Raw genomic sequence first — 27889 nt, 5'->3', positions numbered from 1 at the left:
TCAGTCTCCGGCATGTTGACTCTTAACGATGGAATTAAGTTTCCTTATTAAAGGTGTCAGACTGAGAAAAAAAACATCCATGTGAAGGAGTACCTTAATAAACACAGACACAGTATTTTATGGGTCATTCATTTTTTATTACACTATTGATTAGCTCGACCAGTTTCAATTCCTAAGATTGCCCCCCCGAATACAGTTACACAACAGAGAACATTTTGCCAAATTGGAATATCTGTCTGCGTATTTGTGGAGCCTGTCTTTGGCTAACGGTCAGAATAAAAACAGCACTCTCATCGATGCTATCGACATCCTCAGAACCAATGCAGTATACTTGAAATCCGACAGACAGAATCAATGTCTAATGTTTAGCAACCACAGTCCACAAATTGGCTAATTTCTCTACTTGTGCTTGTGCCACTCTTTGTTGATTAGGCAGAGGCCGTATACCCGCCTGTATTATACATTTGAACGCCATGAACTTGTCAGTGTTTTCTCATACAAGCTTCTTAATTTACATTACAAGTAGAAAGCATGACCCTTGATCCAACTGATTATTACATAGAAATAAAAAATACAGAATAATTACATCCAAAACACAGCATTGTAAAAGGCAATAATGCAGCAATTAAAATCTCAATTTTAAGTTTATGTTTCGTTGGGAAGTAAGGGGACAGACCAACAAAGAAGTCTAGATTTTGACGGAGGACGTACAAATGTGATTTGAGTAACTACAGTATACACCATCCTAAGTCTTCTAAATGCTGGTAGGAAACCGTAAGTGGTTTGGGAAACACAGGCAAGCTTATTCTCATCTATGGTTTCAGTAGTATCATTACAAGATCAACTGACTTAAACTGTGAACATACAACGTTTTCATTCACTAACATAGCTATACAAATTATACAAGGGCTATGACTTCTCTTCATCTGTCATAGCATAACCGCAACCTGCAATTAACTCGTCCAACGAGAGAAACCGAAGATTACCGAAGGCAAATCATACCTCTGATAGTCAAACTCTTTATGCTTATTTCAAAGCCAGCTTTACACAAAAAACAACACAAAATGAAGAGTAAACACCTCCTCGTCTGAATGGACAAATGCAGGTTGATAAAAATAAACTTCCACCAGTAACAAATAAATACAGTGAGAACTGATTTTGGTATGTTTTATCTCTACTTATAGCACGCAGTTAAAGACTGATGAACGAAAAGCAACATCCACAATGTGACCTTCTTCTTCCAACATGGTCTAAAGTGGCTAAAGGACACACTAAGTTCAACATTTAAGTAATGAACGATTAGCCAGAAAAAAGGGGCAATCCCTTTCTTGCTTACCTATACAAGGTGGTGCGTTGATCATAAATATGACAAACTACGATGACTGATTCAGTGAAAAGCTATCTCGCAAGAGAGGAACTCAAATATTGCAACTACAGAGTACCGACGTTCAATGTTGTTGAGTCCAAATTTGTCAAACGGGGAGATACGCTGGATATCTAACTACTATCATGCCATGAGTGTGGTCTGTTTTCAAGCACCCACCATACAGCCTGACACACTTTAGCTGTGGCCTCTTCACGCGCTGTGCAACAACCTTAACGTCAACCCGCCACATGTGAAAAGCAACAGGCTACTACAGGAAGCGATAAGAAGGGCATCAGGCAAGTAGTCTTTTGGACGGGGTGAGCTTCACTACACATACGAAGGTCTACTAGGGGAATGACGCAATACTGAAAATAGGATGGAGTCTCAACGTCTACCTTAAATACATTCAGAAAGAAGTTACTTTGTCGTTGTCTTGTGCTGGTTTTTACAACAGTCCGTTTTCAATCAGCCATGTTAGGAAAATGTTTTTTCTTCTCCTTACAGCACAATGTACTATTTTTTTTAATGTATTATTCCCTTACATTGATGCAAATTAATCATAGAAATGTCTACACCTAGTAGTATGTATTTCTTACGTTATATACAGTGTAAATTTTGTACGCTGACATTTTCCGACTTTTCAAAAGCAATGACAGGAACAACACAAATAAATACAGCTGTATCATACACCAAATTGTCATGCTTTCATTAAAATAACGGACTTTTGATTCATCTGTTTTACAGTTATTTAGGTAGCAGTACAAATAAAATAAACTCATCCACTGGCTTAATATTACGTGTGTTTTGCCAAATAATTAAAACAAATATTGAGGGCAGATCCTCGGAATTTAGAAACACGATGTTCATTTGTACAGCCAGCACATAGCTATGTATGGTGGTCTTTTTGGCCTTCTATATTGTAAAAGTAAAGCCTAAATATCTCACACATTCAAACTAAACACCTCCACGTCCTCACCTTATGATCATGTCTTAATATTAATATCATGTTCCAATGTAATAGCAGCTAAAGGCGGTAAGGAATAGCAATTTAATCACTGAGTGGATTTCAAATTGAGAATTAGACCAAAATTGAACGAGCCGGCCATTTGCATTCATCTACACAGATACAATATATCTAACTGTGGTAAGATTTGGACAAAAGAGACTACTACTGAAAAATAAATACTACAAAGCATTACACACCGTTCGGCTCCAGTTTCTAGTGAGGAGCAATAGATCAAGTCATGCCACTGGGATGGTTTTCCTGTCTGAGAGGTGAATATTTTTGGGGTCATGACACGTTGTGACGCTGCTACAGGCGAAAACGATCCTCAGGGAGTGCTAGATTACAATAGGTGATGTGATCATTCCTCTCGTTCTGCTAATGATGCCATGATGTTGGGTCATTTACAATGGGTTTGGGATGTACCACGTACATATTCATATACTTTATGTTGCAACACGTCATAAACAAAAACAAGTGGTCAGGCGTGACTTGTTGGCAGCCCCCTGGTACCTCAGTTCATCTGTTCAAAGAATTTGTAGGTGGGGTTTTCATAGCCGTGGTTTTGCATTTTGTTGAGCTGTCGTTCTTCTGGTGTCAGCATGGGGTCGACCTGCAGCGAGACACACAAAAGCTCAAATTCTTACACACTTTCACACTAATTCATGTGCAAGGATCACACCATCGACTGAGATGTGAATACATTGTCTGTCCAATGATATGTGATATGCAGAATGAAATAGAAGGGAGCAGGAGTTAAGTTATAAAGAAGAAGACCGCAGTTGTCGTCCCGTCAGCACTACCTTTACTTCACATAAAAGCCTATCTGGGGTCGTACCTCTACGATGCCATGACTGATGGTCCCGTATGGCTTTCTGCGCACTAGCAGCAGACTGATTACCATCACCATGGCAATCGCCACGGCAACCACAAGCAACCCCACCATGGCGCCACGGTTAAACGTCTCCAAGGCATCGGGTTGCTACGGAAAGAAAGAAATGTGCGGTAAGAATTAAACAAGGGAGACGAAAGGGAACATCGGTCATTTTAATTTAAAGTCCTGCTTATTCCTTCACATATTTGAGGCTTATGTATTATCGAGTCCTCACCAGTTCATCTCTCTCGATCTCAGGTGGCTTGTTGACTACCTGCTTTAGCTCAACAGAGGTGTTTATCTAAGAGGACACGGAGTGTGTCAGAAAAGGGGCAATATGGGGACACAGAAACGTTGAAAAGATAAATACCCACACAGTTATCTATTTTAAATATCAACAGCTTTCAAATAGGCCCAAATTATCTTCAGTTTACCTTTTCCTCATATTCATACGTGGGGCCTCTCTCAGACGTGGTATAATCATATTCATCATCTGCAGAAACTAAGAATTACAGGAACAAAATTGGAATTAAATTTTCAGGTGGAAGCAACAATCATTATAAACTGTCAAAAAAAACAACATTATTTAGTGACACTGAATACGAGCTCACCTTTCTTATTAGTCTGTAGTTCTTTAGAGGGAAAAGAGGAAAAGCATCATTAAAAACAGCAACCTCTGAGATTTTTTTTCATGCCACGTAAACCCCCTTGGATGGACTGAGCGTGTTCATCTTCTGGTGTGTGTGTGTGTGATGTACATACCGATGCGGGGAGGATAAGGCCTGTTCTGGAAGGCTCGATCCTCTTCCTCCTCATCATCCTTTTCCTCCTCGCTCTCAGCGGGCAGAAGCTCCTCAGTAGTATGGGTCTCGGAGAAGGAGGTGGTCATGAGCTCACTGATGTCTCCTCTCTCTACCTTGACCAGCTCCTCTGCAGATGATACCGAAAGAAAAAAAACAGTCATCCAGATAAAACACATAAAGACAACATGAATGACTACAAAAATACCCCAAAGTTCACACACAGTCTTCTGTGGATTTGTACACGGATCAAACGTGTAGTTCAGCTTACGGATATCATTGTGCAGCTCCTCGGCCAAGGTAGGATCCTTGTAAAGCAACGCGAGACTCTGGTTCATCCGCTCCTCAATGACATGGAGATGTGTGTACACCTGTAAAATATCAGAATCCGTTCTGCATGGGCTCTTCACCAAGCACGGTGAGCACAAACTAGTCTGTTTTAAAGTGGTCTTAGTTGTGAAAAAACAGTGAACCAGTGAACGTCTGTCTTCTATGGAAAAGCTGAGATAGACCTTTTAATGGAGTCATGTATATAAAGCTGAGTTTGAAGTAGTCAGCAAAGACGGTCTTTGATCAGAGTTTGACAAAAAGAACATTGGTGGCTGGTTTAACTCTGTGAGATCAGTATTTATTAGCTAATCCGTGACGTTCTGTTCATTACATGGTCAGCAGAAAGAAGTCTTGTATCTCAAAAGCTCAGATGTCAGCAAAAAGCCTCATAGAAGAGACTACCTTAAACACACACACACACGCGCATCCACACACACACACACACACACACACACACACACACACACACACACACACACACACACACACACACGCACACACCTGGAATTTCATCTGCTCAGCCTTCTGGGGGTCGACAGCCACAATGTGCTGGTAATGCCTGAGCGTGTGTCTGCGGTCCTTCTGCTCTGCAGCCATGTATCGCTTCAGAGCCTGCAGCACGCGGTCTGGCTGGAAGACAAGAGTTGGATGGAGGACAGGAGTCAGGAAATGCCAACCGGGGGAGACACGCGTTGGACACAGAGCAAAGAGTCCAACGCGGACCGCCGACCCACCTGGGGGGCGTCAGACTGCACGGCAGTGAGGTAGTTCTCCAGGGCCAGGCGGCGGTTATTGTTGAGTATGGCCTCCACTCTGACGAGATGCGTCTCCACCAGCCTCTGCCTCTCTCCGGCGACCTGCTCCTCCAGCGTTTGAAGCACCGACTGGAAGTGCTGGTGTCAGAAAGGGAGCAGACGGAGGCACGGGTGAGGCTGGTGGTGAATTGCCACAGGATAAGTTAAAACCATGGAATAAGGCAAACGAACAAACCTCGTTCAGGGCCTGTCGCTCTGACTTTGGTAGATTCTTTGACTGGTTGTCTGCCTCCGCCCATTCCTTCATGATCTAAGGAGTTGAAGAGACACAATATTGCTTCATTACTACAAAAGAATCACATGCGCAACCATAGTTAGGAAAGAGGGGACAGCCTGTATACACAGCACACTGAATTCCACAGAATGGAAATTTGCTTGCTTTTGTTTAGCAATAGAATGTGAGAAGTTGTCCAATCACATAAACTGCCTTTCGACAGGCGCAAATGTCAACGCCATGTCTTTATTAAAAGACACTTTTTTACACTTGTTAAATAAAGATATTCTGTCTTCCTGAGAGTTAGAAGAGATTTAGAGATTAGAAGAGAGATTCCAGTCGTGCAGCTCATAAGATGCAGCATGTTATGTATCTATAACACCTCTTAATAATGATAATAATAAATACAAAATGTGCGGAAATGTCTCTCTGCTGGGAGAAATGACGTCTTTGCAGTAACAAAAAAACAACAACACAGGAGTATTTGTCAACGTGGTGAACTACATAAAAACTGTGGCAATACTTTTTTGGCATAACAATACCATATTTTAATGCCAAAAAAGTGATATGAATGATGAGTTAATGGCTTAATAAAATCGTGAAAGACATCTACGTTTCAGTTTGTCCTTTTTACATATAAGTGGAGTCAAGAAAGAACAGCTAGCAAGTCATATCTGTGCATCGGTGTAGTCAGGGTGCTCATAGAAACTGTTGATCACGATACGCTTAGCTGCAAAGATGAAACACACAATTTGTGGTCAAACCACAAGTCAAAAAGTCAAGACATCTAGAAGTTGTGAGCTCCTGTGCATGTGCAAATGAGAAGTGTGATAAACTCCTAACGTACATTATGTTCAGTATGAAACTCTAGTTCCACAACTATTGTGAATAATGTTTGGAGGTTTATTCATGATAACCTCAACATAAGATAACCCCTAAAACCACCACTGGCTCCTTTCCACCCAAAGGACCCTGTGGAGGTGTTTCGGGCGTCTAGTGAAGATGCCCCCCTTCCCCGGGAGGCTGTCTACGCAGACCCAGGACCGGGTGGAGATAAGCGTTTGAAGATGAACAAATTAGAAAAGGGTATACTGTCCACTGTCCATAATATGGTGGCCTGTCCTTCTGAGAATTTGATTTGAAAAAAACAGTAATAAAACAGTTATCCTCCTTCACACCTGCCAGTAAACAAACCCGTTGTCGCCCCTGTGAAAGTTACCTCATTGATGCGCTTCATTCTGCGCTCCTCGAGGTCAGTTTTTGCACGCAGGAAGTTGGCGTGCTCCGTGTCATCCACCGGCTTCTCGAAATAAACATCAACACCATCTGTGGGCCGAGGTGTAGTCACTAGATGGGGAGGGGGGGTCAGAAAAACAGAGGTTATGACCTTAAGGCAGGTTGCACAACCCAGAAAGCAATTTTCCTGTCATCAAAAGCCCTGGTTTAAATGTGACAGTGTGTTACCAAAGGGAACTAATCCTGAGAGTGTTTGATACACATTACTTTGTGCAACACACACAATTACACATGAAACATGTGACAGACGGTGAACGCAGTGGTCAGCCGCTCCATGTATCACGCACACTAAACCCTGCTGAGGCCTGAGGCCTGCTGTGGATGTGAGTTACACACCAAATCTACATGGCGGCTGAAGTTGGCTCTCTGCGGTCCTGATGTTGACATGGGGTTGAAGGCCAGCCCAGACTGATGATAGGCTGAACTGAAGATGAATATAGGGGTGACTACATCATTTTTGGTTGCATACACTACATGCATGTGTGGATGAATATGGCCATATCTGCTGGACAAAAGCAGAGCCCCCCTCTTGTTACTGAACACCGAACCACAAGTCCTGCAATGTTGACCACAGCTACTAAACAATCACTGCAGCCCAAGACGTTTTTTACAAATACTGAGAGGATAAACCAAAGATATTTGGGACGCTCACCGCTGTCGGCCTTCATCAGGGGAGCAGAGGTGGTGGGTTTTGGGCTTTTCTCGGAGTAGAAGGAGTCCAGGTAGTCGGATGTCTGGTAGGTACCTGAGTCAATGGGGTATTCATACTCCTCTGGATCTCTCACAGCCATTGCTTCCACATTGTCTTCTTCCTCTGCTTCGTCTTCCTCTTCATCAACTTCGTCTTCCCCTTCTTCTTCCTCTTCCTCCTCCTCCTCCTCTACCACTTCATCATCCTCCTCCTCCATATCGGCCTCGTCCACGTCGGTGTCCGGAGACGGGCTCAGGGTGGGGGCTGCCACTTTGGTGCTGAGGAGAAGCGGGTGTTTTTTACTCTGATGCCCATTAACAAACAACCGCTAATCCTCTCTCATCTTGTGTTGGCAAGATGAATCATCTTACACAATGTTGAGCTTCCCGCTGGTGTGAGATGAGAGTGTCTGAGGACCAGCGAGGATGTCTCTTTCCTCCATCTCTCCTTTACCACTGGAAGTCCCTCGGCCTGGGCAGCACACATACTCGACCCCCCGGAAATGGTCTGCGCATGGCAACAGCATCCCGTAGCTATGGAGCTCCAAATTTTCTGCAGCGCATTCCTTGATTTAACAAAGTTTAAAAACACAATGTATGAGATTGAGAGGAATAATTGTTACCGCTTAAACTTGGTCACCACTGTCCTCTGTGAAAACCACCTCATACCTCGGAGTAACTATAACAAAAAGAGTCGATGATCTGTATAAAGCCAACTATATTAAAGTAGATGAAGACACTGTGAGGGATATGGAGAGGTGGGCTGTCCTCCCTCTTCCTATCAGAGACAGAATTATGGCAAAACATCTAATTGAACAGATGGACGTTGTCACCCGATTGACATTGTGGGATGTTTTTGCCAGAAAAATAAATGAACCTGGGTAAAAATGGAATAATTACAACCATAATAGGAGTTTACAACTCAAAGAAATACAGAATCATATCAACTCATTAAGTCTAGGAAAAACAACATGTTATGTAAAACTAAATGGGAAGAGAATATCAAAAAGGATTAATGGTTAAATATTTACAGGACACCATAGTCCTCAACATCCTCACAAACTTGGAGGGAACATTGTTGGACAAATGTAATAAGATTCTTTATCACCCCCCCAAATTACAAACAAGAGTCTGTCCATTTCTCAACCATGTTGGTGCAGGAATTGTGGGGCAGTAAATGTAAACCACTCCCATGTATTTTGGCTTTGTCCGGAAATTGTAGAATTCTGGGAAAATGTCCAAAGAATCATTGTCAGAATGATGGCATACCCAAGTCATGTATGTTTCTCTACCTAGTATGACAGAAGATGTTGTGTTGAGAGAACACACGTATCTGCTGAAAATTCTGCTAGCAGCTAGTAAAAAGGCCATTACAATGAGATGGGACAGGACGGAACCACCATCATTGGAGGTATGGAGACTGTTAACCCACAAAATGAGAACCAAAGAGGAACAATATCGTGACAATTGGGATAAATGGAACATGTTCAACAAATCAACGACAGGAACGTACAGGAGAAGAGCACATGAACGTTGTATCAGGATTCATCTCGTTATTGAGAGGACAGGCTCTTTACCAGGTAGCTGTACTGATAAAGTGTGACTAACAATATGCTAACTGTTTATCGGCCCTCCTCACCTCTTTAGCGATGTTGTGCCAGTACACGTAACTCTTGCATGCATCCATCTGCTCCTTGTGGAGGAAACGGCATCGGTCGGGCACCAGCAGGGCCTCGCTCACATACTCGCCCTCTACAGTCGGATTGAAGAAAAGTTAAGGTCAGTGGAAAAAGGATTGCAAGCAGTGGGAGTATTTTAAGTTACAATAACAGAAATTGATAATATGAATGAACAGAAACTGTGATAAAAACAAGGCCTGGAACAAGTTTGATTGTGGCCCAGAATAGTCAGATTGGGATGGTTTCCTTAGTAAGGAACTAACAGAAAGCACTGATGTGTAATGTATAAGCATTTGAGAACAAATACAGAAATTACTCATTTTTTATTCCATCCATTATATTTTACACTTGTTCACATCGCAGTGGAATGACATGTTGGTCTTTTGGGCTCAGGGACACTGATGGACAGTACGGACTGTAGTCATCAAACCAGCTACAGACAGTTCTACTGGGCTGTCGATAATTCATTCATTCATGTTAGCCTCTCTGGCCCTCTAGTGGCTGACAGCAGACGTTGCCTCTCTGCAAAGACGTTGAACTGCACAACCTGCATTGTCTCACTGCCTAACTAGTGTTGTAATAGTAGGACAATCAGAAATCTCCGGTACAGGAGGAGATACAACATGATTTTGATTTAAATCAGTGTTCAGTCTTATTAGACACTAAAAGGATGATTATAGTTTCAGGCATGAGATAATTCATTAGTTAATGCTTGAGTCCTTGTAGTGTACTGAGCCCGACTAGTGTTTTTAAAGAATCTGCTACAGCTGAAAAGGATGTTGTAACCTGAAATATTTCATAAATAGATATGTGGCCTGGCCTATTTTGTGGTACGCAATAAAACAAAAGAGCTCAGGATATATCAAAATATGCTGAGCTGCCTTTTTTCCCACTTACATGAGAAGATTAATACCACCGAATAAAATAAATGTGACTTGTTAACGTTTGTTTCACTTTTTCGAAACACAAATAGTCTCTCTGCCAAGCTAAGTGGTGTCCATTTAAAGCCAACTCAAGAAAGCTAATCTGGCTTTTTGGCAAACTGTTCAATAGAACGGTCCTGTTGGCCTTGTGGTCAACGACTTATAACTGCAATGTTTGAAGCTGGCTCCCTGACTCTCTAAAAAAACCCATACTTTTATGTTACAGATGGCATGACCTCAAGCGCCCAGTCAATCCAATGTGATTATCTAACGGCGGTGTAGGTGCTGGTCTTACCTAGGCAGCGGTAGGGCAGTACTATGAAGGAGTGTGTCTGGCAGTGGCCCCAACCTTTCTTACACCAGGAGGGGATGATGACAGGTCTTTTTGACTCCTCTATGTGGGAGATTGGGAGTGCTGGGTACATCTGGACATGCAGGAACATGCAGAGACGACAGGGACACAGACACAGATGGACGGTGTGAAGACAAGAGGAACATGGGTTGAGGAGGAGGTTTGGGAATTGGTTGGTAGGGTGGCAGGATCCAGGGAAAAGAGGAGGGAGAAAATAGTCATTGGGCAGAAGACTTGCAGGGGAGAGATGTATGCAACAATTGCAACAATGCAACTAACTAGTTCTACAAAGCTGTGCCCTTTGTCTGGAGTCACCTTACACATATAATCACTGAAAATGACAGTAAATATCCAATTTTGGATATAAATACTTTCAATTAGAATTGCGCACAATATGTCAAACCCCTAATGAGGTATAATAGTCTGAATGAACACTAAAATGCTTTCATCACAAATGTCAAGGAAAACAGGGAGGCCTTTGTGTAAAAGCCACCACGGACGCATAATGTGTCTGCTAATCACATCAGAGTCCTCTTAGGACTGCTGCTCTCTGCTGCAGCAATGTCTACTTTGACCTGTAGATGGCGCTTGGTTGCCTTTACTATGGCACTTCGAACATGTATTGCTAAAGGTGGAGTCTGTGTATCGAATGTGTACCACTGACAGTAGATGTTAAAGCGTACACATATCGGGTAATAACAGGAGGAAAAGTAGATGGCGCTACAAAGGAAATATTGTAATATTCCAACAGGACACCATCACTTCACTATATATGGTTAAATATATAGATTTATGGGACAGGTGTTAGACAAACCGAATAAGGAATAAGAATGCTTATTTCCCTTGACGTCTTCCACGTTTGATTTTATGTTGCATTCTTTCAAAACCAGCTCACTGCTGTTGGACGGATTGATCCGGACTGGTGTTCTTTACAGTTGTTCACGTTATTTCCCTCGCAGAGTTTGGGCACCCTACCTCCTGGCAGTAGGAGAGGATTTCGCCGGGCTCTTTGAAGCAGCCTTGGTGGCCCTGAGGATCCGGCTCCCACTGGCCCGTCTGTAGGTTCATGTGCAGGAGCTGACGGCCGCAGTACATGGCGATCTGCGGCTCCACCACCTGGGGGCTCGGCCCGCTCACCTCGGTCATGGCCAAAGCCTGGAGAGCACAGGGAGGGAGGGGGAGAGAAATGAGGAGTCGATAGAGACACGGGGCAGATCATATCGTGTTTGAAGATGATCCATGCCGGTTGGACCACGGGTAATTCTTAAATGCACTATCCAACAACCGGGGTACTGAGTGATTGTGTGAGTGCAGGATCGAAACAGAAAGGCGAGGATGTAGAGAAAGGAAGGGGTGGCTAATGCATGGGAGAATTGAGCGCACGTCTAATATCAATATAGGAAAACCAAAAAATTCAGGAAAAGATCCACTGGGAGGTGAATGACAAGACGTGTCAATCAGATACCTGAGTAATCCACCAGCCTATGTGCTTCCTGTCAGCTGTGACAGCAGAGGGAGGAGGGGGGTTGGACCGTGGATGAAAAGGAAGGTATATCGCGAAAATATAGAAGACAATGTAAAAGCCTGCACCGCCCCATGCCCCTCCTACCCCCACCTCCTCGCTGCTATTATTGATCGGGGGATATGTTACCTCTGCCTGGAGGAGGGCCCAGGGGACCCCACATAGAGGCAGAGAGACGCAGCAGCTCGGGCGGAGAGTCAGGTGTTAATACAAGCTCATTGACCGATGGCCCACTTCACTACATTATCACAAGGCACAGAGACAAAGTCCAGGGAGGATTAAAGGGAAAGGGTTGGGTAGGAGAAAGATACGTTCTATGAGCTGCACAAACATGGACTTTACAAACCGTAACAGACAAAACGTGTTTTCTGAAAATGTGACGGCAACACAGCCTCAATAATTATGACAGAACGTGTCGTGTTGCCTTCTCTAGAGGTCACTAATCTCACGTAAAAAAGCTTCCTCGAAGCATATTTTGCCGTGATGTTCACAGAACAGTACATGCGATGGTGTCTACCGTCCAAGGCGTCCCCGCGTCCAGGAGCCTGTGTATAACTCGTTTCCTTTCATCTGCGCCGACAGACTGAGAGATAGACCTACTGACGACAGAAAGGACAAGAAACGCTGGGCCAATTAGAAGGGAGTTGCCCACAGGGAAGAAACGGAGTAGATTAAATATGTGAGAGTGACGCCTGATCAAAGGGAAGCCCCGCTATGCAGAGGCAGTGTTTGAAGTCCTACTTAAAATTCACACAGAATAAAATAAATATATAAAACCCTTTGAGTAAGTGTACAATAAATATAAAAGGCCCTCAGCAATATGATGATGCTAAGAGTTTGTGTTTCTGCATGTCCTAGCAGATTTCTTACAAATTACGGATCTACTTTTAATTACTGCTGACCATTTCCTAAAGCATAGGGAGTATTTCAGATTTATATAATGCATTTCTCTTAGTTATAATCCTTATCCTCACCCCAACTCATTTTAATATTGGATATAAATTGCAAGAGGATTAGAAAAATTGATTGAGAATGTCAATATACTACAGCATATATTAACTCTTTAAACAAACAACTAAAATTGATTTTTTTTTGTTTGACTTATGGGTTTTCGGACAAATGCCTCAGTAAAACAATATTGTTTTGCAGCCGACTCAAAAGCTTTGGATGTCAGCACCTGCTGATAACTTCAGTGTAATGATTTCCCATCTGGGGAAAGTGTCACGTGCTTGTTAATGTTCACCTCACTGTTAAATGAATGAAAACAACGGCTGCTTGGCGAAAAAGCAATCTAAAATGTAAATTATGTGTGCTTTGCCAAATTTTCAGATCTAATATTTGTAGTAAGTTCACAGACAATTCATGTTCAAATGTAAGTCATATAAATGGCTTCACGGTATCTAAAGTTCTATCCTCAAAATACCAACTGTGTGATTGAGAGCGCTCAACTGAAGCTTTTTATAGCTTAAGAGTTGGAGCAGCACAATAAAATACTGCTGAGGCTGCTGAAACAGTCCGTCCACTGTAGCTGCTGAGCTGTTGTCTAAATAGATCTCTCTTTGACTCAGGGAAGGTCAGTGCTCCAAAGAGAAAAAAAAGCACTTCCGGATATTTGAGAAGATAACACGGCAGCTCCTCGTGGCCCAGCCCTCCCATTCCACCTGCTCTCCACTACTGCACTTGCAAAAAGAAAAAAAAAAAAATCAATGCTGAGCTACTGCAACTGTATCGCTACGTTCCCCCCAATCAATAGCAAGTCCATCAGGAGCCCGAAGCCCCGACCTGCAGCACGGCAAGGCCGCACAACCATCCTCCAGGCTGATCCGGGACCAGATCCGATCGCCCTCCTGTGAAAACCCTTGATAAGAGCTATTGTTTAAAGATGTGCACGTCACTCCTTCTCCACATGCAATTTAGCAACACAATTGATGCTAAAACACCATTACATATAGTTTCAATTGCATCATGTCTATCATTCTTAAGCCAGAAATATAGGGAGCCTTTCATGAGATTTGGCAATGCTATTAATGCTCTGACTTATTCAAATATCTGGAATAACTGTCATGTTAGCATAATGTTGTTGAACATGCTAAATTATACCTCTTAACCATCAGCATGCTAGCATTAGGACAAAGGCGCCAGCAGGCATGGTAGATCATTCCCAGCATATTTCAATGTTACTAAGCATTATTCGAAAATTTGCAATTTAAATTTAACCAAATCAGAAGGGTTATGTCTACAGAAAGAGTAAAAATGCTTTCCTCACAATGATTTGGGGCCTTAGTAGACACATTACTGTATTCACTAAATAAAGCGGAAGGATTGGGCTTTCATTCACAGCTAAAAAAAGCTTTTGTAACAGTGCCTGAATTCCATTCTTTTGCCTCGATTAAGCGGTTTTGTCCATGTTACAATTCCCTTTGGAAAGACAGACATGAACAATGATTGGAATGCAGTTTCAATTTGGTTTCCAAATCGAGCACAGAGTGTTTAGACTGTTGTGGTGTGAGAACGGCAGTTTAATTCTCTCGGAACACTGTCTCCACCGGGAGATGAGGCACACTGATCCAGTTGGCTTAGAAAAAAGGGATCACAATCTGTCAACAATTATGCTTCTTCTCCAGAAAAAGACAGGTTTATGACCAGAGGTTGGTACGCCAAGCGCTTTCCAACCATCCTGAAAACCACATATCAAGTTCTGGTGCCGATGAGGCAAAAACAGACAGACGGCCGAGACGCCCGACAGCTCCTCAGTGCAGAGATGCTGCATCATTTATAATGACCTGGTGATATAAAGCATTGCTTGGCTTCCTGCCTTTTCACCAGGTTCTTCGCCTCCGTTGGTTCCCTGAAATTATATTTTTGTCCTCTGATCTGCTTCTCTGTGTAACCAAACTTCACATTTGCAGAATGCATCACAAGAAACCTAATTGATCCCACAGAGACGCACTGTGCACTGTATCAGACCTTGTGGAAAAGCCGGTGCAGATAGAATAATGGTTAATTATATTTTCACATATATCCCTTTAGAAAATGATGCTGCAGTGTAGAGCACCTCAACTAAGAACTTGCCAAGGCAGTGCATTTACATGCTCCTCCAGCCTCCTCCACCCCCTTCTAATTAAATTTTCAGCACCTGTTCCACCCTTATGTTGCAGGATGACTTCATCCACTTTAATGATGCAATCTCCCAGCCCTGGCAGGCAAGCCAGAGCAGAAGAGGCTGAGTGGAGGAGCCCACCCATCATTTGTCACTTTTAACAAGTTGCTGCCAGGCTTTACATTTGAAAAGCATAACATAAATGCATCAGATGCTTCGAGTAGATGTGGTTTAATGCGTGCAGCAGGGAGCAGCACTACCAGTCTGATAGGGTAGCAAATGAAAATATTTGCATTCCCTTGAACACTATTGTGCTTTGTGTTTGATCCTGGTTTATCCTTTCATGTTTCACTGTTTTTTTTAATATGAAATGAATTTGTTTCCAACTTCCTTTGTTATCTTTTCCTTTGTTAGCTCTAAACGACGTGTGACGTAGTCCCTGTACGCACGTGTTTCTGTTACGAGGTACACGTGTGCATCTTTGCATATGTTGCAGGGTGCTTGTTTGACACCTGATAATTAGCTAGAGACATCAGACCCCTATGGAGCTAATCCCTACCCAGCAACAGGGATCTGGGATTGGCTATCTAACTGACAAAAACGCTGTATTGTGACAACGTAATCAAACAACAATCATCCCTGAACAGCTTAAAGGATCTGAAGATTCAGGCAGCAACATTTTAACATTGTACATCTTCTCTCAATACTATTACTTTTTTATTACCCTTATTGTATACTTCTGATAGATGCATAGATAGAAATATATATTGTTTTACTATTGAATAATGTTATCGGGCAAATTATGACTGGTGATTAATATAACATTGCAGACTGACCACTTACCATCATTTGTGCAGAGAACACACCCACGTCAAAAATAAGACTCCCTGATGCGCAAGTCATGCATGCATGAGACACGAGCCTTCCTGAGCACGTCTTTGTCCTTCTCTGCAGCACAGATGGCTGAATAGTGGGTGTCTTCCTGCTCTGCGGGCCCCTCCTTCACTCCTTCTCAATGTTGCCCTCTCTCTGCCTCCTCTCAAGGCTAAGCTCAATCCAACGCAGCCGGCCTGCTATCTCCCGTGCCCCCCCCCACCCCCCTAACAGCTTTCACACAATGCCTGACACTCCTGTTTGGCCTCTCGTTCTAGCCCAGTACTAAATGGCCAGAACGATTTGGAAACATTCATCATTGTAATCATGTTTGTTAATTATTTATAGGCTCCATCAGGCCTCTTCCTGGTGTAGCATGTAGTTATTAGAGAGCAGGAACATTAGTCTGACAGACTCTCAGGGTGCAACAGAGGGGACAAAGGAGGATAGAGCAGGTTCGCTCAGCGCATTGACGCTCATTATTATACATCTCTGACTAATGGCTAATTGAAGCCATTCGTTTTCTATTCAGGGATCCTGGGGGACATTTTTTTTCCAGCTTCCTACTGTAAACCACCGACAGCAGTAAAGTTACTTATTGAATATCAAATCTTGTTTTTATACTCAATTGCCAAACATTACAAATAGAAGCAAAAATGTGGGATCATCCAGGCCTTCTCTAAATCAAGCCTCATCAATCCAGATTACGGTGGTCCCGTCTCCAGCTGGGCACACTGGGAGCAGATGGCCCCATAATCACCAGGGTTCATCTACTCAAACAGCAGCCCAAATTATCTCACAATATTTGACTTCATTTCAAGTATACAGTAGCTTAAAATGCAGGACATGTCAGAAGGCATCAGTGCAAGAGACTGGATACATCTGAAAGCGTGGTTATCGTGGTTAGTTAGTAGTATGGTTACTTATTACTGTGCCCACTGGGGTTTGTATATATATATATATATAGAGAGAGAGATCATTATATCTATATAAATGTACGGATTCTGTAAAGGTTGCTAACTGAGTAGGATACAGATTCCCCTGATGTGCGATACCAACATGGAACTCAACAGAAGCTCCATACGCAGATGAACGGAGACTGCACCTTCCCCAGGGGAGACTCACATGACTCATAATAAACATCATGCTCACACACATCCTGCTTCTCTTGTTCCATTTGCTCTTTTTAGAATATACTCCAGACCACACAGACCTGAATTAGGTCCCATTGTGGCAACAGTTTTACAGATTTGTCTCCTGAGATTTTTAAATGATTTCATTCCTTTATGCAGCATCTCTAAGAAAAATTCCTTAGAAATATTCAATGCAATCGGAGGAAAAATAACAGGAAATTCCAACAGATGTGATAAGGGAACAAGTGATTGTGAAACTTGTGCTGCGTAGAGAACACAAACGCATTTTCCTCTCTGCTCCACCCACATTTCAACAAACGCTTCTTCTGAGTCATGCAGCATAATGACGCCACACTGTGCACATCTTCTCTCCAGAAGGGACAGAAACATAGAGCCTGGTTTGTCATTTTCACCATTCTCTCTATTCTACCGCCTCCTGCAGATATCTGGGAGATAAACGGTTGCATGATATTAATGCTTTATTAACCCGGACAGTAAAAAACGAGTTTGGAGTTCAAAGAGCTTCTTCTACACAGACAAACTAGTAGCACTCTTGATACATTTCTGTTGTTAGATAACGGGGCCGACCCTCCTTCACAGTTAAGCAACACAAATGGGAATGTCAACACCGGGAGCCTGCAGATGTGATTTCAAGCTGAAGACCTACCTTAGGGGATTGAAGGAATCAAAGGCTTAGCGGAGATTTGAGCACTGCAGTTCCATCTGAAACATCCTAATGTCAACACAATGGCCACCGAATCAGGGATTCTGCAGGCAGATTGAGATGACACGGAGCAAACACGCTCTCTGATCTGTATTTATATGGCAAATACATTCCACGAATTGCATTGTCGCCGCTAACAGGTATAAAATATTAAGACATTTATTCTTCACGCCACAAGAAAAACAGAATATTTCAATGATAAGAAATACATAAATATATCAAATGCTCATTAGCCTGAGACATCAACTAAACCCTAAACTCAACAGGTTGATGAAGATCACCCAATCGAGGACACGTATGCAGAGAATAACGAGCGAGGTATCTGACTAGTTTGTATTGTGGCTGTCACGCTGTGGGGTCATTTTTGTTTTTAATTTGTAGTTTCCTGCCTCTCATGTCCCTGGGTTGACTTCACTTCCTGCCCTGGTGTATTTTCCCTTGTGAGTTTGATTGTCTGCCGTGTCCCTGATTGTTTCCTCCTGTCTCCAACCACCTGCACCTTCCCAGTGTATTTAAACCAGATGTGTCCCTTGTCTCCTTGCATTGTTGCATTGTTAGTGAGTCTGCTTTACCGCTGTGTCTCTGTCTCTGCGGTTCCCTCCCTACTTTGGAAGTTCTATCATTTTTCCGTGCCTGTCCTCCCTGTCTCATGTCCTTGGACTTACCGTGACACTGACAGAGGAAGAAATGGAGCAAACCATTACCTTATGCACTTGAGCATGTTTTCTGAAATTGAGGTGATCTCAAAGCATAAACGAGCATGCAGGTTTATGCTACAACTGAATGTTTAGACTGTAATAATTGATCTTGAATACTGTCTTTCTACTGTCTCACTGACAGATCTTACGTTTGTTCTTACTTCTTCTTATTCGTCTGGAGCTTTGTTCTCGAGCCCCTCACTCTGTCTTTGACTGTCTTTTTTTATTTTGCGTTCGATCCGTACCGAGGTATTTCTTCTCAGGTATTCTCCTTTGGGTCCGCTTGTCACCTCCCTGCCAGTTCTACTTTTACTTTCTTGTCGCTTCATGCACTTTTGTAATATTGCACACAGTTGGTAAGTGTACCCTCTGCAGATCAGTCTACGCTGCATCCGGTGCTTGTTAAAACATGTAATGGAATCTGCCAAAAGATGAGTGCATCATGTTGGAGGACATCTCACAGGAAAGAACATTAAACACACATTCAATTGCCTTGGAACTTGAATCTCTTAAATTGCATTTTATATCATCTGTCAAGCTCATATTTGTATGAGGAATATATGAGTCTTTTGGTCGTGTCTACATTGCACTTAAACTGCACAAGTACGTAAATGAGGAACTGTACATTATGCACCACAATAAAGAGAATGGTATATACATGTAACATTTAGCTCCACTGCATGTTGTTTATGGCTTTATTTCAAAGGCATCTGCTATCGCCACAGTGGGAACAAACTGGTCTTTAACTCCCAGTGGGTGGTCAGAATTTACACTGCGTCTGATCAAAGAGCCCAGCGTGGCTACAGCTTTAGCCCAAGAAACCGCAAAGACACATCGAGGGAACGACCTCTTCGTAGATCTCTCAGAGACCGTGTGGTCCTTGCAAACCATCTTTGGCCTACTGTTCATTGTAATGAGGTGCTCTGCTCCGGAACAGCAGCATGAACTGCTAATACCCCGCTGGGCCCCGACGGGACCGGCTTGCCACTTGTTCAAAGCAAAGACAAAAAATCAGCTTCAGACAATCTTGAGAAAACAGCACGGCTGGCGTCGCTCTCCATTTACCTTCATCAGTATTTCCTCGCTTGCCAACCACTTCGTCTGTCTTGTTCCGTAAACATTCCATTTTTTTCCTTCCCTTCTCTACGTTCTCCCTCTCAGCCTCACTTGGCCACTGAGGGTGGTTACCATGGAAACACCACCCACAGGAGGCTACCTTCTCTGTTACTGTAGCAACCGGTTCCCAACAGAATTTCAAGCGTGTCACTGTCTCTCCCTGTCTCTCTCACTCTTTCTCTCTTTCTTCCTCACATGAAAGGCCCATATGTTTGGATCGACTTTCTATCTGTGGCAGTGCCCTGATCGCTGGCTTAATGGTTGGTTAGCTTTCCTTATCAGGGTCTGTTGGTTGTTTACACGCCACTTCAATTTATAAAGCAATAATGTGCCCTAACTCAGTTAAGGCTTATTGATTTTTAGAGCGAGCACAACCTTAAATTGTACCTTGTATAAAGGTTGTTCTTGGGTGTTTCTATGGCTAAAATGTCTGATTATAAAACATCAAACAATGCATTTAATCAACATAACGTTATCTGAAAGTACAAATGGGCCTCCAAAGACATTTGCATGATAAACATTATTATAATTTACAAATTAAATAGAAATACACTTTTATTAGTATGTTTTTCTAAATCATGGTAAAAGTAATGTATTGTAGATTGTAAACATTTACTGGCTTTCGTTTCTCATAGGAATATGTTACAGCTTCTTCTACATTTGACTACATTTAACTTATTGATATAATATAACATGATACATCAATCATATTAAGGACATACATTTCACTATATTGTTCAGACTACTATCACCCCTGTCCAAGTAACAACCAAGTAACAGCATTGAATTGTGTTCTTGTACTCTGTACTGTACTGGATGTGGTGACTCAGCAGCTGACTAAATGATTCGTCACATGTTCCTTAGAGGATCCATGTGCTTCAGGGCTGCACGGCCTGCGTGTTACAACACAACTGATTATCTTAAAATCAGCTTCACCAACCGTCTGTGACTTCCTTTAAGTGCACCCACCCCCACTGTTATAAAAGATTAGGCTGTGCACAGATTTCAATAATCTCTTTATCATTGGCCATGATGTACAAGAGGAATCACATCTCAAGTGTCTGTATGCGTCATATTCAAATTAAGCACTTTCACGTTTCAATAGGAGTAGAAAGCCGTTGAACAAATCAACAAATAACAAATAAAAACGATGACTGACATGTCCCATCTTGCTTTGGCCCTCAGTGTTATTTCAGACCGGGCCACTCTTGTGAGATAATACATGCTGGCTACGCAGCCTTAGAATCACTCAGTAGATTAAATATTAGTGCTATCTTATTTCCTAAGGCCCTGAAGTCTCCACGGAGGGAAAGAGGAAAGTGGTTCAATCATTGAGACAAATGTACAAAAGACCCCTCACCGGGGCCTGGGACCTCCATTTGTGCATTGTGTCTTTATTACATTCTTTTTCCAAACAGTGTGTGGTTGACAAGTATCTATTTTGTCAGACGAGGTTGCGTAAGGTTGTGAGTGTCGGCCAGCACAGCCCGGCCTTGGCGAGCACGATGACCCCCCAGCTCAGTAAAGAAACAAATTCTATTCGTCTTATTGTTGGCGAATAACAGCAGCCAATGCATCACCTGAGTATGATTCTCATATGATTCAGAGTTGCTGAATACTGAGCATCGAGTCAAAAGCTGAGGGAATATTTTGTCTCCGGGGAAGAGGGACGGGGGGGGGCATGTTTCAGACTCCTTTGCTGGAAATGTGAACTCTTCTACAATATATTCCATCCAGGAAAAAAATCCAATATTCAATATTAAGCTAACTTGACATATACGGCTGTTAGGTGAGAGCAACACATAAAAAGGGCATTAGTGAGATGGAGCGTCAACAAAGACCCAGCATGTACACATAGAGACCGTCAGGTGTCTGAAAATGTCAAGAATGAAAGAACAAAACAATTGCAGGATGCAGTGCAGTGCATAAAAAAATGAAGAGTGAGTTAGGAGCATGAATTATTCAAGCCCAATCAAAGACTCCACAAAAAAAGTGAAAAGACACCACTATCCTCTGAAAGCTGCTGAGGCAGATGGAGCAGCAGTGACTGGGAGGGTGGGTAGCAGAGGGGGGGGCTTTGGGATGTGGCAGCGGGAGACATGAGCATACACAGAGAGGAGGGGCGAGGTGGGCCAAGGCAACGAGGAGACAGACGTGGGGATTTTCTTTTGTGTTCTGTGTGGGGGGGGGTGGGGATGGGTGGACCCGTTGAAGGGCGGAACAAACAAGCCGGTGGCATGAAGGGAGACGGCTCGCATGGCAGCGTTTGAGAGGCTGCGTGACAAGTGCCGAATCCCAGCAGACGAGCTCGAGCCCAGCAGACCTTTCCACGGCCTTCAATAATTGATGCAGCTTCTGCAGCTTGTCATAAAGCAGCTAATACACACGGCCGACTGTGTGCCCGTGTGTATACCTCTGACTTATCTGTGTGAGATTGTGACCTAAATGTGCGTATAGGAGCCATTTCCATCCATCAGTACCACTGCGCCTTTGTCTCAAGTGGATTCACGTCTACGAAAGGAGCTTTTAGTCCTTCTGACTGTATGCTTTGTAGCAAATGACGGCAGACTGAAAATGACATTGGAGAAAGGAATATCCATAACCTCCATAACAGCTCCCCATGTTCCCCTGCAGAATTTTAATACAGGCCTGGACTCAACAACCTCACACTCTCTCAAACCCTGCAGCCACGGCCATTAAGAAGCATCTTCCAGTCCCTCTTTAATACGACTCCGCGCTCCTCTCGGGGGCCACCGTGTTTTTCTTGCCTCTGCCGCTCGTCTCGTTTCAAGGCCACCTGTGAATGCACGTAGGTGACAGAGATGGATCTCCGTGCACTCTCCCAGCAGCAATGGGGCTGGGTTCCCTCCATTAGCATGCACCCCTCCAGCCTGCTACCCACATAACATTCTACATGCTCTACATCACTCAGACTCCCTATCCTCCCTCACCCTCTCGTTTTCCTCAGATCATCCCCCACGCAAGGGCAATCCTCTCTCTCTCTCTCTCTCTCTCTAGCAGCCCTCAATCTGTTTCGCAGTGCTCTTTTTTTCTCCTCATGGAGGAAAAGTGTTATCGCCATACTGCAGATGTTTTTTTTTCTTCGAAGGGACTCCTCTGAAACCTCCCACGGGCTGCAGCAGGACTAAACATCTTGCAACGCCCCAACATTGAACTTTTTTTCCCCCCTTAGAATCCAAGCCTCCGTTAGGCTTACCGGGACAGTTATGCGGCGTTTGAAGACCTTTGGCTGTAGTGATATCTCTGTCCTGCAAGACTCCGGAGAGGAGCCGCGGGCCAGATGTAATCAGGGTGGCTATATATGCTGGTCTCAAACTCTGTACGTGACACTGAGCAAACACGTGACACACAGGAACGAACCCGTCCGCAGTCCGAGACACCGTCTCAAGCGATCATATGTGATCTACAAGTACTCAAGGTTTCAAACTGCGCCATTAAGCTACACATATGTATCCAGTAAGTGGGTGATAAAAGGTAAAGTACTCTTTGAGAAGCTAATGCTAATCCTGGATGATGTCTAAACAGGCACGCAGTCTGGGAAGCCATTAGAGCCAATGAAGTGCATCTGGTTTTGCATGACAGGCTATGGAGACAACGCCAATTAGTTTGCCTTGCAAACAAACGAGTATTAAATGTGCTGAATTAGGGAACAGACCCTTTTAAGCTGAGGCGCATATTAAAAATGTTTCTGAAAGGCCAGAAGACAGGATTGAAACATCTTAGACCAGCGTCGATCGGGAGGATGCCGCGCAAATGCACAATTCATCTCAATATATTTTCAGCAGAAAAGCAAGATGAAATTTCCATGCCTGGAGACACAAATAGTCAATTCGTCCTCTACATGACCAGCAGCGCTTATGGATATTAAAACCACCGGATAACCCTCTCAACCACTGTTTCAATGTTGTTGATTGTAAGAATAGCCAACGGACTGCATTGATATGTATTCACATTCATTTAAGCCTCCCTCGCAGCTACAATGTAGCTCTCAATGCACAGTGACTCTGCAGTGTGAGTGCGCTGCGCTTCAGTCAGATACCGAGAGAAAAGGGGGAACAACATATGATTCAACAAAATGGTACTTCGCTTCATACCCACCGGAACACAGATATAGTAGAGAATGGTAAGGACACGAGAATCCATTAGTGGAACTCGATTATCTCTTGGCTATCAAATTAATTAAGTGAGCGTAGGGCAGCGTGTGTGTGGGCAAGAGAGGGAGAGAGAGAGAGAGAGATCTGGTTGTTTTTTCCTTGCGTTTCCTCTAACAAATCCCCTTGTGTTGCTGCATTGAGAGCAGATTGGGTGGGAGATGAATGGATCTGAATGGCTGTAATCCAGCACGAGGCCTGAAATTAATGTTGGTGGGGATGTGGCGTTGGAGCGGGCCGGCGGAGGAGGGAGTTACACAGCGACTTTATGACTCACCATTTTTATTTAAATCATCGGCCATAAAAACCGGTTAACAATCCTTCTGTTCTTCTCTTCCATTATCTCTCCCTCCCAACCCCCCTTTTAAGCTGTATGCTGTATCCAGGCCTTCTGTATTTCCTGTAGATATGGCAGTCTGTCTTTGGGTCGGCCACCACTCTTCTTTTACAGCCCCCCTGGACTGGAGGTTCTGACTGCAGTCATTTATATACTGACAAATGCAAAGCTGGTTGACTAAAGCGGAGGATACCTGTGACTGCAGCCTCAAAATGCCAACACACAAACACAGTCTCTGTCTGAATGCTTTCATAAACCACATTTTCCTGTTTGGGGATTTTGTTGTATGCTAAGCTAACCTGCTTCAGTCTTGCTTCATATTTTGTTCCGTAAGTGAGTATTCACAATTTAATTGGGATTCCCGAACGTTTGGGATCTTAAAGAGTCGTCCCGGGTGCTGCAGAGAGACACGTCCCAGGTGATATGACGTCGTCAGCTGTTGAAAAGTTTGTGTGTGTTCAATATGTTGTGTGTTGTATCCGATCATTGCAAGCAGTTTTTAAATCAGTTTCAATGATTGCTTAGTGACAAGAGCAAATCTTTGATATTTTGCCCCAGTGGAATGACGTACTTGGATTTGTAAAATAATTTCAGGGATTAAATGACAACAAAAGGCCCGTCCTGTTTTATCAGTTTAACAGTTTCTCCATTGATAACCCAGAAAATGAACTACATCATGATAAGGCTTATTAATATTGATTAAACCTTCTGCAATTATGATTCCATATGACAACAGGAACTCACACGACAAGTCAATTAATCAATCAGTCAATCAAAATAGAGATAATCAGCAATTATTCTGGCAGTCAAAGAGCAATTTCTCAAACTTTTCAGACAACATGCTTATATTCTATGTCTTGTACTGACATTTGGAGAGATGTTTGGGTAAACCAAAATGCCTGAATACGTGGACGTTGGCCCTATTCAATATTTTCTGCAATCTTAACCGATGGATCAATTAATCAGATAAGGACTTTTAACAGAACTAATTGTTAGCTATCATTGCAGATCACAATATGTACTGAAAACACATTGTGACATAGCGACATAGCGATCAGATTTCAACAGTCCACAAAATCTTCATCTACGCAGTCACACGTAACAGCGAGGCAGATTGTTCAACTCTTGCTGAAGCGTGCGGTTTTGCATCTGAGTTTTTTGCATATTGCTGCCATCTCTGACCAGATGGCAGCAATATAGGGCTAAATGGTTTGACAAAAAAATTGATATCATCTCCAAGTATATATTGTTAGGTCACCCACTCCTACATCATTACAGGCTGTTATTTACTGTGGTATGTTTTGCACGATGCCCAATGTTGTTGTTGATGCAAAAGTGCAAAGGCTCCTGTTGCATAAGACTTTGCTCCACGACTATCAGACTAAGTGATGAAGACGTTTACAAGCTACAAAGGTGGTTGTGATCCGTCCTCTTTTTAAGAATGACTGTAAGGGAACCGTTCAGCGGACCAATTGGCTGAAAGGCCTTGGTGCAGCGACAGTCAGGGCAGTAAGTGCTTTTGCAGGTGGAATACTTTGGAGGTCACAACTGAACTTGACCCGGCTGACGACCTGTCGTCAAGGTGTCTGTCCAATCAGAGGACAGGGTGAGGCTCAACTTGTTTATCCTGCTAAAAATGAACTCAAAATATGCTGTGTGGACATATTATTGATTATCTCTTGGTGACGCATTAACAATCGCACTATAAAAGAAACAATTAATCCAATTTGCACATTTCAGCTGAGTAAATTAAGGGATGCCGACAGTTTTATTGGGACTAATACCCCAGCGTAATCCAGCCAGCCAACCCTCTCATGGGGTAATCTTCAGTGTAAACCCTAATGTGCAGGTCTCCTTGCACGAAGCTAAAGCCTGTTCCTCAGCATAGCAGTAATCCCACTAAGGCTCTTAGAGAAGTGAAATTATTTCGGAATGAAGAGAGAGGCTTTATGACTGTTACAGACTAACTCTGCAAGATGGCTAATAAATAAACATCTCTCAGGGCCTCCGGTCGGGACGCTGGATATTCTATCTCCGACGCTTCACTTGTAGGTGGAACAGTTTGACCTGATCCACACCTCCAGCTGGGACGTCATGACTCATTCTCCCTCCTCTTCCACACTTGAGCCCACCTCCAGCACCACCTTGATCCTACACAAAAATGCCTGTCCTCCAACCTGAATTTATGCCTCAGGTCTTTTACGGGGAGGGGGGAGTCCATCAAACTGTGTGTCTGCTGAGAGACGTGATGAGACAGGCAGGAGGCGGAAGCAGCTGGCAGGTCATCGATCAGTCGCTCTCTCTCTCTACCAGAGACTTTCACTATGTCCTCGCTACCCATTGACGGAGACAGAAGCCGATGGATGACCCGTGTCTCTCATTGGTAGTGTACTCTGTGTCGCACGCATATGCCCAATGATCTATCAAAGTCACCCTCCTTCTACGATGATTTCTTTATTCACATGAATTTCCACAGAAACATAATTAAAAATAGAGCTATTTGAAGGAGGACAATTCAGGAAAAACCCGCAGCGTGGCCTGATCCACTGTGGGATTAAATTGAGACGTTTGTAATCTAGTTAGCGTGCTGCTATGAAGAACAAAGGTAACAAAGGGAAGCGATTGCAAATGCATGGCTCCATCCTGCTCCTGAGCCGCAACACTCCTCTAAAAGGGAGGATGCAGGCCGGCTCCTTCCTCTGATGAGGCCAGATGGGGCGCAATGTGAATGATCTCCATCCTTCGACAGAGCAAAAGGCCTGTGTGGCATTTTTCTTCTTCTCTTCTTTCCATTTCCGATTCAGGGCCAGACTGGATGCAGCGAGCAGAATACACTTCTGCATCTCCACGAAACCTCTCACATTTACGTCCTGGGTGATCCCCATGCCATTACAGCATTTTGTACTTGAAGCCCTCTCACTGCCGCTGCGTTGTCGTTGACGCTGTGCGCCATTCCTCTTGTTGACAAACCACGAAGCCCGAGGATGTTTTTACAAATGAAAAACCGGACCAGATAAGGGCGCGCGTCAGCGGTGCGCACACGGGCAAACTGTGTTCGTGGCGCGCGTGATGGCGAGCTGAACCATAGCACAGCACTTGGTTTATAAAGCCCTAAATTGGCATTTGGCTAAACACTCACGAATATTGCAAATGCACCGTTTTTTTTAAATGGTTGAAATGTGCTCTTACCTCAACGTTTTCCCACACGCAGAAGGACAACGCAGCCACCAATATGGGAATCGCGATACGTCCCATTTTCACTGCTTCTTTTTCTCTCTCTCTTTTTTTAAAAATCTATTTGTGTTAAATAACTGCGTGCAACACAGGCCGTCTGTTACATCAGCTGCAGCGATGGACACTGTGCGTTCGTCTGCGCCTTCCTGCGTCTGCGTCCTGCTCGCTCTTTCGCCGTCGGGCTCTCCAATGGCAGCTTGTGATTTTTACGTGGATGAAGCGTGACAGAACCAAGCCCTGTTTCTGCGGGTATTCATCACGGCGCTCGCTCGCGGTGCTCCGCCGGTGGTTTTAGGGAACAGTGACATCTGGCGGTGATGGACAGAAGGTGCACAAACAGCGCTCGCCTCGCGGGAGGTTTTTGCTCGCGTGTGTAAAAAGGGAGAATTAAATTTTAATTTTAATTAAATTAAAATGATTGTCTTATATTTATTTTGAAATGAGCAAACAAATACCGCCTGGCAAATGGTCGTTGATACAATGAAAGTTACAACTCATAATAATCACAACAATACAATGTTGATCTATGAATACACCAGGAATACTTATTTCAAAATGTAACTACTTGAACAAATCAATATAATCTAATAAATAGCCTAAATAAAGGTCATAATGTGACCCTTTTCAATGTACCTTGA

The 27889-nt window shown here is 43.4% G+C and overlaps 1 protein-coding gene across 1 annotated transcript; it reads right to left on the bottom strand.

Moving 5' to 3' along the window:
* Positions 1-115: 115 nt before the first annotated feature.
* On the bottom strand, positions 116-27500 carry aplp1 (amyloid beta (A4) precursor-like protein 1). Its single transcript, XM_040166287.2, has 17 exons — positions 27207-27500; positions 11318-11497; positions 10286-10415; positions 9028-9140; positions 7761-7954; positions 7351-7667; positions 6622-6749; positions 5364-5438; positions 5108-5266; positions 4875-5003; positions 4315-4414; positions 4006-4173; positions 3855-3875; positions 3678-3745; positions 3479-3544; positions 3208-3351; positions 116-2982 (listed from the first exon to the last, which is right to left on the bottom strand). The coding sequence occupies exons 1-17, from the start codon at positions 27270-27272 to the stop codon at positions 2884-2886; spliced, it is 2157 nt and encodes a 718-aa protein (XP_040022221.2). The 5' UTR covers positions 27273-27500; the 3' UTR covers positions 116-2883.
* Positions 27501-27889: the final 389 nt, after the last annotated feature.

The sequence above is a fragment of the Gasterosteus aculeatus genome, chromosome 20 (genome assembly GCF_964276395.1).
Source record: "Gasterosteus aculeatus chromosome 20, fGasAcu3.hap1.1, whole genome shotgun sequence".
Classification (NCBI taxonomy): Eukaryota; Metazoa; Chordata; class Actinopteri; order Perciformes; family Gasterosteidae; genus Gasterosteus; species Gasterosteus aculeatus.
Note: the sequence above shows the minus strand (reverse complement) of the source record. Positions and strands in the feature narration are given on the sequence as shown.